The sequence below is a fragment of the Labrus mixtus genome, chromosome 5 (genome assembly GCF_963584025.1).
Source record: "Labrus mixtus chromosome 5, fLabMix1.1, whole genome shotgun sequence".
Taxonomy (NCBI): domain Eukaryota; kingdom Metazoa; phylum Chordata; class Actinopteri; order Labriformes; family Labridae; genus Labrus; species Labrus mixtus.
This window is the reverse complement of record NC_083616.1, coordinates 10,588,947-10,602,475: the sequence shown is the minus strand read 5'-3', so window position 1 is coordinate 10,602,475 and position 13,529 is coordinate 10,588,947. Positions and strand designations below refer to the sequence as shown.

The following is a 13,529-nucleotide window of genomic DNA, read 5'->3' as shown; positions in this document are numbered from 1 at the left end:
TCAAGGTCAGCATTTCAGTGTTTCTCAGAGGAATGAGAGAGCCCCGCCCCAAAAAGCATCCTTTGGACACCTGAGACAAGCCGAGTCACCTGAGCTGCTCTTCTTTCTGTGACATAAGATCTATTAGCACTCATATCCTGAACATATAACCCATACAGGACAAATGTGGAGAATGCTGGTATTGCTTTAAATTCATACATTCCGCTCTATAATAATCAGTGTTGAGCCAACATCAGCATTCAATAATCAATTGTTATGTTGACAAAGGATTGTGCGGTGTATACTACAATGCACTATTTACACATATGCAATAATAAGTCAATCTTTTTAACACACAAAATATTTTAAGTTTGCAGGCCTACATATGAGCTTAAATAGGCTATGTGTATTGGCTCTATGATGAGTTCATGGGGAAATCAGTTCTGCCAGTTAAAAGGTCTGAATCCCTCTCTCCTGTGCTTTCACATTATTATTATTTTTTTGTATCAATCGGAAGTCTCCTATTTCTGCATTTTTTCTGCATTTTGTCACTTATCAAAAAATTAAACCTCACCTTCTGCAACCCAGAAGAGAGACAAACTCAAAGAATACAGTTTTTAAAGCTTGTTTTCACGAAGAAACTAATCATCTCCTGAATATAACATTTCATTAAACACTGTTTAGTCAACTGATCTGTAAGATCCTTGTTTATAATATACACGGAGCGTTTTTTAAGGTGAAACTGATAGGAAACAAGAATATTTTTTAAAAAAAAAATCAGTCTAATAAATAATCTCTCCCCACTGGGCAGACTGTCAGACTTCAGCTGCCTCTTGGATGAGAGAGCGGATTAAAGACGGACTATTTTATTTTGTGTATGAAAATAGCCTAAAACGCATGAAGCTGACTGAATGTAGAAGCTGACAATAAAACTTTGCACTGACTGTGTCTGTGTGCTGTGGCGGCAGAGTGCGCTGAGACTCTGTGTGTGTTTGTGTGTGTGTGTGTGTGTGTGTGTGTGTGTGTGTGTGTGTGTGTGTGTGTGTGTGTGTGTGTGTGTGTGTGTGTGTGTGTGTGCGTGCAGGCTCCGGGCTGGAGGCTGAGCAGGAGAGAGTGGGAGGAGCAGAAAGTGCTTCAGTCCAATCCGGGCCGCCGGGTAAAGCCTCTCCAATACGTTCTTCCCTCCCTCAGCCCGCAGAAAACAGTGAAACCCTCCCACAGAGGTGAGAGCGCAGATGTCATGAGAAACGCGACCACACGACCAGAGCGCACAGACCGACGCACCGTCCAACCTCAGCCCGCTTCCACGCGCCCCGCTCTGGGATGCTTTTAGCGCACAGACGCCTCCGCTCAGGGCAGCCAGTGGACGTCGACGCCGATCATCTGCACTCTTTTCGTTATTGTTATTATTTTTAACCGAGGATCTTCCCAGCCCCAGCATCCCCCACCCCGTTATAAGTGTTTATGTTTATATCTTCATGACTGCTGCTTTGGGAAGCGAGCCTCAGCACCAGCTCAAGCAACGCCAACATCATGCGAGGTAAGACCATACCACTGCTCCAGTCACCACCGCACTTTCCCTAAGATCCATCCCGCTGAGCACTCACACTCACTCAAATACACAAGCGACAGGCTTCATCCCACATTTGGCCTTGAAAGTTTATTCTGGGAGTTTTAGTTACAACGCTGTTTCAGTCGCTTTCTTACAGCTGAGAAAAGGGCGAGTGGTTGGATTTTTGCGTAAAAGTTTGTCTGGATACCTCCTGTGTGTGTGTGTTTGAATCTGAGTGTGTGTTTGTGTGTTTAGGCCTACAGTTGTGAAAGTTCATGCGCAAAGCCACTGGAGTCTGTGATTGCAAATTAAAAGTGGCGCATGATGTTTGACTAAAGCTTTTAATCATTTGAGCTCAGCTCCGCACAGACGAAAACAACGAATAGACTGACCTCAGATCAGATCAAATGAGGTGATGAAGAGGAAAATAACTTTATTTTTTGTGTGTTCCTGTGATACGGTTTTTGAGTGTGTGTGAGCAATAATTTCACGCGCTCCACTAACCCATTTCCGTAACGCTGTGCACCGCGCCGTGGATGTTCAAATTCAGCGTCAAAGTTGTCGGCGTGCACACTGTGCGTGTGTGTGTGTCTTTTTCTTTTACACACATATACACACACACACAAACACTTTCGTACACAAGTTCACACACATACACACAGACAGGTTAACGCAGCTTTATCCACTCTTACTATTTAAAAGCTGTCCTTGCACATCTGTTAAAATCCATTTTAAATTTAAAAAAGTCGATTTCTGTTCCTCCTTCTTCAGTATTTCTGCTCAAAAATATATCAGTAAAACTCTAATATTTAATGTTGTAATTTTAGCTCTGAGTTTCGGTGATTTGTATCCTTTTTATTTACTGTTCTCCATGCTGTGCAATTATTGCTGACGCAAAGTTGCAACACTCGTTCAACTGGATGATCTTAACTCCAATTAATAAGTCAATGTGTTTGTAAGTGGCGGAGCCTCGCACTGCTATTTGACATTTCAAACAATTAATGCTCATTTCCAAAGATGTCTCAATTCTCCGACTTTAATTCTGAATAGCAAATGAACATGTTGGTAAACTTTGGTCCACATATAAAAAGTCCACAACGTTGGCACTATTAATTGGGTAAAAATCAAAAATTACCAAACTACAATAAATCTGCTCATAAATTAAACACAGAATGATTTTAAAATGTAACTTTCATGAACAAAATTTAATTGTATAGCAAAATATCAATGTGACAGTCATTTTAATTTAACTGATTATATCTGAAAAAAAAAACACTTTTTATAATGATATTGACAAGAATAAATCTACCAGTGATACAGCCTAATGTAATTGATCAGAGTAAATGATCTATCTATCAATCTATCTTCCTGCTATGGTTTTTGTGAGTCATATAAAGCTTTCTCTAGCCTCAGCTTCAGGCCATCAAACCTGCAGGAAAAAAACATGAGGCCAAACACCCCCCCCCCCCCCCCCCCCCCCCCCCCCCCTCTCTCTATCAGACTCCTCAGTCATCCACCTAGTATTTTAGCCACATTTTAATGGGCCTCGCGACCACTCTCGTGCATGGGATGTTTTTAGGGGTTTACGGAAAAGCTTCTGCTTTCACTTTACAGCCGTGGTCAGCAGAAGAGGCCCCTGAAGCGTCTCGCTCACCCCTCGTTCTCCTCGTTTCTCCCTCTCTCTCTCTCTCTCTCTCCCCATCTTCCTCTCTCCCTCTGCACGCCCCAAAGGGTTTTGTCAGATAGAATTAAATCAGTGTGGGCCGTGCGGCCCCCACTCTCAACCTGTGTGTGTGAGTGTGTGTGTGTGGAGTCTCGGCTGCCCTTACACAGAAATGCGCTCACAACCACAAGGTTATAAAAAATAGAGGCCCCTCATGAGCCGTGGTAATTATCATTTAACAATAGCCACAACTCCTGAAGCCCTGACTGAAGATGATGTCACCCCATCGCATGGCCGGAGAAATAACAGACTCAAACGTCTCATCAGGGCCTTTTCTGCAGCTCAATAAATGAAGCAATATTCAGGACCTTCTTTTTCCACTGAATATGATCTAGTGATGTGAAGGTTGTTGTGAACAGGATTGTTATAATAGCTGTTTTTTCAAAGGCAACATGCAACATGATGCTTTTAGGTGAATAATTCAACTCAATAAAGAAGTTATGTAATAAACTATTACCACTTTTATTATTGTGATATTTTGAAGTGGAAAAGTTCAGGTGAGGGAAGAGGTTTATCTTCAAGTAAAATAACAAACAATTCTGAATGGACATAAAATAAATCTACACAAAACACGAGTAAAGTCAGGGGTGTAGTCTGTTTTAGTTTTTACTTATTAACTTACTTGAATTACTGTATTACTGACTCTTTTCTCAGATAAAAAAAAATCTAAATTTGTCATTTGTCAAATAAAGAAACAGTTGGTTTAAGCACTTTTGGGAATCTAAGCAATTAACAACCTGAAATCAAATATTGAATTGTGTCATGAAAAATGTGAGCAGAGTGCCAATACCCAGATTTCAGCCTGTAGGTCTAAGCCGGGTGTAAGCCTCTGTAGATGAACCCGGGGACAGGTCAAAGAGTTCAGCGATGGAGGGAACAACAGGGGACGAAGGGTTCACAGTGCCATTTGATCTCCTTGGTTAGCGATATGTGTCACTCACAAGCTCCCTGCTCCTTCCTTTACAGAGAGAGGAGGTAGGGTGACAGAAACTGGGAGGCAGACCAGTAAGAACATGAAACGGGTGTCAAAGGGAAAGGACACAAGGAGTGACTTTTACAAGTATAACATCATTTGTATAACCTGGGACATTTACTCTTATACGTACACATAAAGCATCAAAAACACAAATACAACTACACATCTTCACAAACAGCTGCAACACTACGCATGACGGCCTCATGCCAATAGAATTAGTCCCATCCTGCATTGCTCTGGAGGCATGTGTGAGCATTGATTTGTCCGATTCTAAAGCATCCCGGGATCAATTTTTAGTCGAAGCCAACGGAAGCAGTCTGTTTAGATAAATCTATGGCACATAACTGGAAGGCTTCACTTAACCTCTAATGTTAGGAACTGTTTTTATTCACTTTTTCTGCTGTAATGTTATTCCCTATTATTTGTTATCATATGTATGAAATGATTTTGTTTGTAAAAATGTACAGGAACATTTCATTATGTTTTTATCAAATAACACTGACTAAAACATTTGCCACACGTAAACTTGGCACCAGTAAGACACTCAAACACAGTTATAACAATATAAAATATGTACTCATATTTTTGGTAAAGTTCTTAACAAACACTTTAAATCCATAAACAAATTTCTTCATCTGTCTACAACTTTATTTTAGTGTTGTGTTAACCCTTTCTGAAATGTTGATACAGGATTATAAATTCTACATTTCTGTGTGGTGGCTATAATAAAATGTGTACATTGTATTATAGCACTTATAAATTCTGCATAGTAGTGAGGTGTATGAAATGAATTAATCAAAGTGCTTATAATGTCTCCTTTATAGTGAATGTGCTATAAAACCATTTGTGTTCGTAATACTCAATAAGGGGATTCAAGTCAAGTGAGGACAAGTCAGCAGTTCAGAGAGACACATACTGTGTAACAATGTTTTGGCCCACGATTAAAGTCATAATAATTCAATCTTTTTTAAGTACCTGTATTACCAAAAGTTGTGGAAGAACACAAAGAATAAAGGGTTAAAATCGGTTTTAAAACCGTCACACTTTCCACTGGTTAATGAGGGAGCCTGTTTGGAAACCAGCAGCTTCATCCTCAGTCATGAACAGCGGGTCAGCACAAATTTTCACTGCTTTCCATTGTTGTCATGAAATCACTTCTTGAACACAATGGTGGACACCTGGCCGACTGAATCTCCAGTTTGCAATGTTTTCTGTCTCTATGTGGTCCGCTCGGTGTTGTTGATTGTGTTGTTTATTGTGTGTTTGTGCTGACTAATGGCCCAGTGTTATGTAAGAAGAGAGGAGAGATTACCCCAAGCCCAAGCAGGCCATACTGTTAATCCCTCAACACAGGCCTACTGACTGACTGAGGCACCGCCACGATGCTGTTGCAATACACACACACACACACACACACACACACCGAACAAAAATTGACACACACACACACACACACGCACACACACACTGAACAAAAATTGACACACACACACACACACACGCACAGACACACTGAACAAAAATTGACACACACACACACACACACGCACACACACACTGAACAAAAATTGACACACACACACACACACACACACACACACACACGCACAGACAAAAGCCTGGATTCAGGACTCACTTCCCACTGTCTGTGCACCTGTCCTCAGACACCCACAGTCCTCACCTAGCCTGTCTGCTAAACTGTCTACTCAAAATATCCAACCGTGTGTGTGTGTGTGTGTGTGTGTTTGGCCTGGATGGTACGTCTGTGGTCCCACTGAGCCGCTATCATAGCTTGTGTTAGTTTAGCATGCGCCCAGCGTGCACTCCTTGTTGGTTTTGTCCCTCAGCGGCTGTCTGGGGGAGTCTAGGGGAACAGTCTTCCTCCTCAGTCAATTCTCTCTCTCTCTCTCTCTCTCTCTCTCTCTCTCTCTCTCCCTCTCTCTTTCTTTTCTTTTTAAAAATCTTTATACACACAAAGCGTGGGCTATACAGCACGCTTTGGTTTGTCTCTCCACTTTATCTTAGCCAGGAGGGATTTCAGCCTGAACCACTCCTAAACTCTAAATCTGCCTTGAAGTCATACAGTCCTCTGACAGCTTCTTCTGTTTTGTCAGTTTTACTCATCCATGAAGCCAGCATGTCTCCATGGACTCACAATGATATTCAATATTCACATTTTACTTCGATTTGCATTGAAGTCAGAGCCAGGGGAAGATGGTGACTGCGCTCGTTAAAAGCAGAAACGTATGCATAGAGAGAGCATAGATATAATTTGATGGCTGGGTAGCTTTCAAGCAAACTATACACATAACGAGACCATTAGACAAGAGACTGAGTTTCTCTGACTCGTAATCAGTCTCGTTTTGTGAGGAGATACGAAGAGCAATGTTTGACAGTCCAAAGTCAGAGAGGATGTTAACCTGAGCTTCTAAACTTTGCTTCCAAGAGTCATTATAATGCAGAAGATTGAATATAACATTTTAAATACCAAGTGCAGAAAACATTTCAAAGAAACACAGCTTTGGTCTCCTTTTGTTTCCTCTTCCATTTTAGTCACTTTGAAGACATTTCCTTTTTTCTAGATTTTTCTACTCCTACTTTGAAAACATTGAGAATTATTCGCAGGTCTATGAAGCAGTATATAATAAAAAAAATGTAAGCTAAAGAGATGCATGGAAATGCAGGAAATAACAGGAAAGAAGAGAACGCAGACTATGAATGAGTGAGATAAGAAAAGAGAGCAAGTAAGAGAGCGGCTAAAGAGTTATATAATAGTGCAGCCGTGCATGTGTGTGCGCGCTCGGGCAGGAGTGTGTGAGCCTATGTGTGTATATAAGTGAGGGAGAACAGAGTGTAGGGTGGATAAAACAGTGAAATGAGTTTACTTGCAGCTATGTTAACACACACAAACACACAAACACACACAAACACACAAACACACAAACACACAAACACACACAAACACACAAACACACACACACACACACACAAACACACAAACGTACACACACACACACACACACAAACACACAAACGTACACAAACAAAACATCAACAAGGATACAAACTGTCCTGTCCTCATATTACACTGGCACTCTAGCTGCTGTTAGTAGAAATGAATTAAACTACAACCTGTAAAAGCAGCGGACAAAGTCCAAAGTCTAGCAAACACTCAAAGCAGATTAGTCCATATAATGTAGGTCTGTGTAACCTGCCCACCTCTACTGCATACAAATACATACAAAACATTCAAAATGTCTTTTTAGGCTTCAACAGCTGTTTTTTTATAGCTCAATACAATTTAAAAAAATCATAGTTATGGAATTGGGCTCTGCATATCCACATAAGCCAATTGAAATATGTAGCAATGATGTAAAATGCTTCTACTTTGTGAAGGTGTTCAGTGTTGGCAGGTGCACAGTGTACACTTGCAACAATAAGCCTTTAATATGACTTAGCCTACTGCGCCATCTTTTCTTAATGACAAAGATTAGCCTCTTTTAGTGCTTGTAATCCCATTGAAGAGACTCTTATTAGGTCTATCTTTTTTTACCTCCACTTCCCTCTCCCTTTTACGCGCTTTTCAAATCCTTGATTCCTCTCTTAACCTGCATGTGTGTGTGTGTGTGTGTGTGTGTGTGTGTGTGTGTGTGTGTGTGTGTGTGTGTGTGTGAGAGAGTTCACATGTGTCTCCTAAGCAGCGGCTGCTGGCGTGAGGTCTCTTGTCATTTACAAAGCAATTATGAAACCAAGACTGCTGCTGCTTTTTGCTCTAGCTATCGACTCACATTTAATGTTCATGACGCATTCTGTCAAATCATGCCACTGAAGAGAGGGAAAGGGAGAGAGACAGAGACAGAGAGAGAGAGAGAGAGAGAGAGAGAGAGGGAGAGAGAGAGAGAGAGAGGGAAAGGGAGAGAGAGAGAGAGAGGGAGAGAGAGAGAGAGAGCGAGGGAAAGAGAGAGCATAAGAGAAAGCAGGTAAAGAGCAGAGCAGGCCGAGCCTAGTTGAGCCATTTGATAGTCTTTGTGATCAATTTGCCTCTGTGAGAGATGCCCCTGGGGCCACTTTGGGGAGAACCTTGTTAGGCTGAGTTAAATTGTTGCCCGAGGCGAGCTATTAGCGGCCATCCCTGAGAGAGAGCCCACACATACGCTCACACTCACTTAAACTGACACACTGAAATGCGCAGATACATTCAAACCTCTTTGAAACACAGATTAACTCCAATGGGAACTCTTTCAATGCTCGCGATCAAGCACACAGCCTGTTTCACTCAAACCACACATAACCAATGAGGCTAAGAGTCTTTACCGGTAATACCACAGTGTATAGGCACTTTGTTACAAGAAAAAAAAATCCATTTTAAATAAGCAAATGGGACAAAGTTATACACAAGATGATCGAAGATGTTTGGTTTTTGGGATGTGACTAACAGAAAGATGTATAAAAAAGATAACAGTATGGTCTCATATTATAAAAGAATAATAAAAAAGTGCTTCAAATATACAGATTTAAAGTCCTCAGAAAGACAATTTTAATATATTTACCATTAAATGAAGAGATGCTACAGCTGTATTAATATGTTATCAATTCCTAATGTTTTATTTTTTATTTAATTCAATCTTTATTTTTATCTTTAAAGATATTTTTGGGCCATGTTTGCCTTTATTAGATAGGACAGCAGAAGAGAAAGGAAATGTTGGGAGGAGAGAGTATAGGGGATGACATGGAGCAAAGGGCAGAGGTCGGATTTGAACCCGCGGCCGCTGTGACGAGGTCTACAGCCTCTGTACACGGGGCATTTGACATAACCACTAGGCTACAGGCGCCCCAGTTCAACCTTTATTTAACTAGGAACACTTGTTATTAAAAAAAAAAAAAATGTAAAGTGTCTCGGCCAAGACGGGCAGCAGCACAGTTAACAAAGTTTCTGACAATCAACGAGCAGCTCTACACACAAATATAATACAAGTACATGACTATGAAACATTCAGACGCTAAATGACAGATGAAAGCAAATATCCGTCAAGATTAACCACAATCATAACTATATCTGGCTGAACATCTACAGTCAGATGTGCCTGCTTCCACAACCCCTCAAAAGCATCCAATGAGACCAGCTTGTTAAATGTTGTTTTAGACACAGTGGAAATCTAGTTATTGATACAGAAACGCTACACTAAATATTTGTATCGTTTAATTTATTGTCTGCTAAGTATCCAATAAGTACTATTGAAATGATTGATTTCACAGGCAGAAGTTTCCCTCTAACATGTTGCAGAGTTGAATAAAAGAAAAATATTCTAAATACTTAATAATTCAACTACCCGTGCTGGGGAAATATTCATCATTACATTAACCACACTCCCTGGCTTCACAAACCTCCAAATAAATATTCAACATACATACTCATTTCATAAAGTAACAACAACAACCAATCACATCTGGAAGCAGATACATTGATCAAATTTAACACAAACATTGAAACAGTGAATTCATTATGTTGGATATTAACACAAAAGGCCCGTCCTTTTATTAATGCTATTTCATTTCACTTGTGTTAATGTTCCTGTGTTCGGTTTTATACCACTGACTGCTGAATTTCTCCTCACCTTCTTGCCACCCTTCCCCCTCAAATACAAATGCACACACACACACACACACACACACACACACACACACACACACACACACACACACAGACACACACACACACACACACACACACACACACACACACACACACACACACACACACACACACACACACTGTCATCTACAATTAGGCTCAAGAGAAACACCATAGAAGGAGGAGCGTGAGGTTAAAGGAGGATTAGGACACAACCAAGGCCAACAAAATGTTATTTTCTCACCTTAAGAATGAAGCACTAGGATATATGTATGTGTGTGTGTGTTTGTACATGCACATGCATAAACACAGTCAAAAAACACGGTGCCTACTTGTTTTAGCAGCTCAGAATGCACATGTACATGTCTGCTGACGGGAGGGCAAAAGAGTCGGGGGTGGGGGTTGGGGGTGGGAGGGAATTAAATATATAAGAGAGCTTTAAGCAGTCTGTTTTTCTCTGTGTGTGTATTTGCATGTTTGCCACAGTGTGTGTGCATTCTCATGGCTGATTTCAGGACGGTAATGACCAGATGCAGACCTCTCACACTTGGACTTGTTACTTCCACTCTGGTGCCCTCGCTCAGTCCTTAAGGAAAGGTCAAAGGCCGAAAGGGTCTTACAGGTCACCCAGGGGGTTTGAGTGTGAGTGTGTGTGTGTGTGTGTGTACAGTGACCATGAGAGGTAGATCTGAGAGGGCAGATGGGCAGTGTGTGTGTGTGTGTGTGTGTGTGTGTGTGTGTGTGTGTGTGCGCTCAGGCAGGGGTTGGGTTTACCCTGTGGATTTTTTCCCACGCCTCCTTCTCTTCTTATCCATCTGAGGACACATGCTGCACTAAGGACTGTACTTGTGCGTGTGTATGTGTTTCTTGTAGGGGGGGAGCAGGGGCACACACAGAAATCATACAGTAAAGTCTGCTTTTTTTTCAAAGGCAGTTTGCTGTAATGTATGCATTCATGCATGACTGAATGTGCCTCTGTCTGTCTGAACGCTTCTCTGCAAAGTGCGTGTGTTTGTGTGTGTCTGTGCATGTGAATCGATGCACTGGATGACAGCCAATGGCCCCCTTCTGTTCCCTCTCCGTGGCGTCCAATCACGCCGCGACATAATATTCTATGAGCAAACCGCAGCTGATCCCAGACCTGCTATCTGAGCAATTACCCAGAGTGCTTTGGGGCTGCATGGCAAGCTGGACAAGCTCATGCCCTCTGACATACAGCATGGGGGGAGGGCAGGAGAGACTGTTTTTCTGACTGTTTGTATATGTGTGTGTGTGTGTGTTGGCAGAGTGCGGGATGGGGGTCGATGAGGATGGACTGATGGGAAAAGAGCGAGGTTGGGGGGAGCAACATGGATGCTCATGCAGCAACAGTGTGACTGTCTCTTTCACAGAGTGGACAAAGACATGCATGGCGGCGAGGGATGGAGATGGGGGAGGGGAGAGGAGATGGACCCACTGCATGGCATTATGATTATTACTATATCACACAGAAGAGCAGAGAGTGCAAACAAAGACAGACACAGTACAAGTCTGGGTCTAGCCATGTTGGCGAGAACGCTTCATGTTTGTTTGTCAGCATTAAGTTTGAGTTAAAGTTCGAATGAGTCGAGGATGGCAACAGCTAACATGGATCGCAGTGCTGGCATTTACAGCTGCCACTTTCATTATGGATTATTCAACTATAATTTTTAATTGATGGATTAAATGTTCTCTCTATAATATTTAAAAAATAGACAAACTGCCCAACAACCAATCGAAACTCAAAGGAAATTGATTTCCGGTGACGAAACAAAAATAAGAACATAAAAGCTTTTATTACGTCAATACATTTTCTGCAGATATGCTCAATGATTTACTTATTGTGCTCACGAGCCGTTTTCTCAACAAAAACAGCTGATGGTGCAACAAAGATGCCTTTAACCACGGTGAGAATCCAGCATTGTGAAAATGAAGAATAACTGTTCCTCACGTTTATCCTTGAGAAAGTGTTGAGCAGGAAATCCAGAATAAAGGACATTTATAAATACCAGATGATGGCATCAAATGCCAGGTTTGGTTTGTCTGGTTGTAAATATTTTGTCTCTAAATCAAAAATGTTCGCTCCTCTGCAATTTCCTGCCATGGCTCTTTATGTTGAGTTTAGAAAACTGAGTGGGGATCAGAGGAAATGTCGATATTTCTTGACGGTGACGATGCTTTATATTTAATACTTATTTTATTTTTTAAGGATAATTTAAAACCTTTGTAGAAAACATAGAGTAAAGACATATAAGACACAAGTTGAGAAGTGAAATGAATGACTTGGATCAAGGGGGTCTGTGAGGTCTGCTTAACCATAGCGTTCATGGTTAAAACTGGACTGATGTCTAAATTCAAAAAGAGGGAATTCAGTGTTGAAGACAGATGAAGTGATTAAAACAGACTTTAATATTTCTATTTCTCTAAGTACAGCAGACAGTCCACCACTCTTCAATATCTTTTGTAGATGTTTCAGACAGTGACAACAGACAGGAAAGAGAGAAAAGTATGACAGTCTTTTTGAAACAATCTGCAGTGGTGGTGTTTCATTGATTTTAATGGGGCAGTATGATGTGAAAACATGACAGAAGACACAGGGGAGATAACCCAAGCAGCACTGCTATAAGCTATTCCCAGCTGTGTGTGTTAATCCACTCAGCGATCACGCCACCAAAAGTTTTTCATCATCAGCAGAGAGAGGGGGGGGGAAAAAAACGCTTGTTGGTCTCTAAGCTCTGTGAGACATTGACGACAGAGCTACGCTGAGAGATGGAAATAGATCATGAAATACAGAAACTGAAATGATTTCCCAGTCACACAGCCACTTACAGCGAGAGGAGAGACGCTCAAATGAAAAGAGTCAAACAGACTGAAGTGGAATGGATGGTGAACAGAGATAGTATAATTCGCAGTATATACACATCTAAGAGCAACGCCCGAGTTGTTCAGATTTAACAAGGAGTGGTGGGGGGTAAAGTGCTGATCTCCTTCATTCTCCCAGAAGATATCTAGTTAACCGGAGAGAAGCTATGCATATTTTTAATGAAGAAGAGAAACCACCCACATTCATCCCCAGCAAATCAACCCCTGGGACTACAGTACGAGCCATGTTTGCATTTCTGAAGTGCCTCACACTGGAAAAAGTTATAGCAGAAAGTGATTTCAACTGTTCCATGAGCAGCAACACCACAGCACCAGCACAAACCTCTCATGTAGTATATATAGCGTGTGTGTGTGTGTGCGTGTGTGTGTGTGTGTGTGTGTGTGTGTGTGTGGTAAGCCTTTGTTGTACCATGCAGGTAGAATAAATGAAACAAGCATGCCCATTCTGCCTCTCTTTTAACACTTACATACACAAATGTTAAACATATTTAGCAACACCTAGTGGGCTACATTTGGCGTTAATGGTCATCGGTGTGTAGTCCTTAATAGTGTCTTTGTGTGACTTGTGTGATTCATAGGAAGTATTGTTAAAATATTGGTCCTAGGCTGCTGCTTTTTTTTTCCAGCAGTGTAACGCAGATAATTAGGACTCTATTTAGAGAGAGAGGGCCAGCCTAGGAAATACACAGGAGATCCTCACCTCATTAAAAATCAATTATCACAACACACGTGCCGGCGCTACACACAGCCCTCATGGCCACAATCA

General features: G+C 41.4%; 1 protein-coding gene across 1 annotated transcript in view; it reads left to right on the top strand.

The window, feature by feature from the left end:
* The first annotated feature begins 1,171 nt into the window (after nt 1-1,171).
* rorb (RAR-related orphan receptor B) overlaps nt 1,172-13,529 on the top strand; it is a 22,824-nt gene continuing 10,466 nt past the window's right edge. Inside the window, exon 1 of the mRNA XM_061037751.1 lies at nt 1,172-1,519. Coding sequence (XP_060893734.1) covers nt 1,513-1,519 — 7 coding nt within the window. The 5' untranslated portion in view covers nt 1,172-1,512. The remainder of the gene's footprint in view (nt 1,520-13,529) is intronic.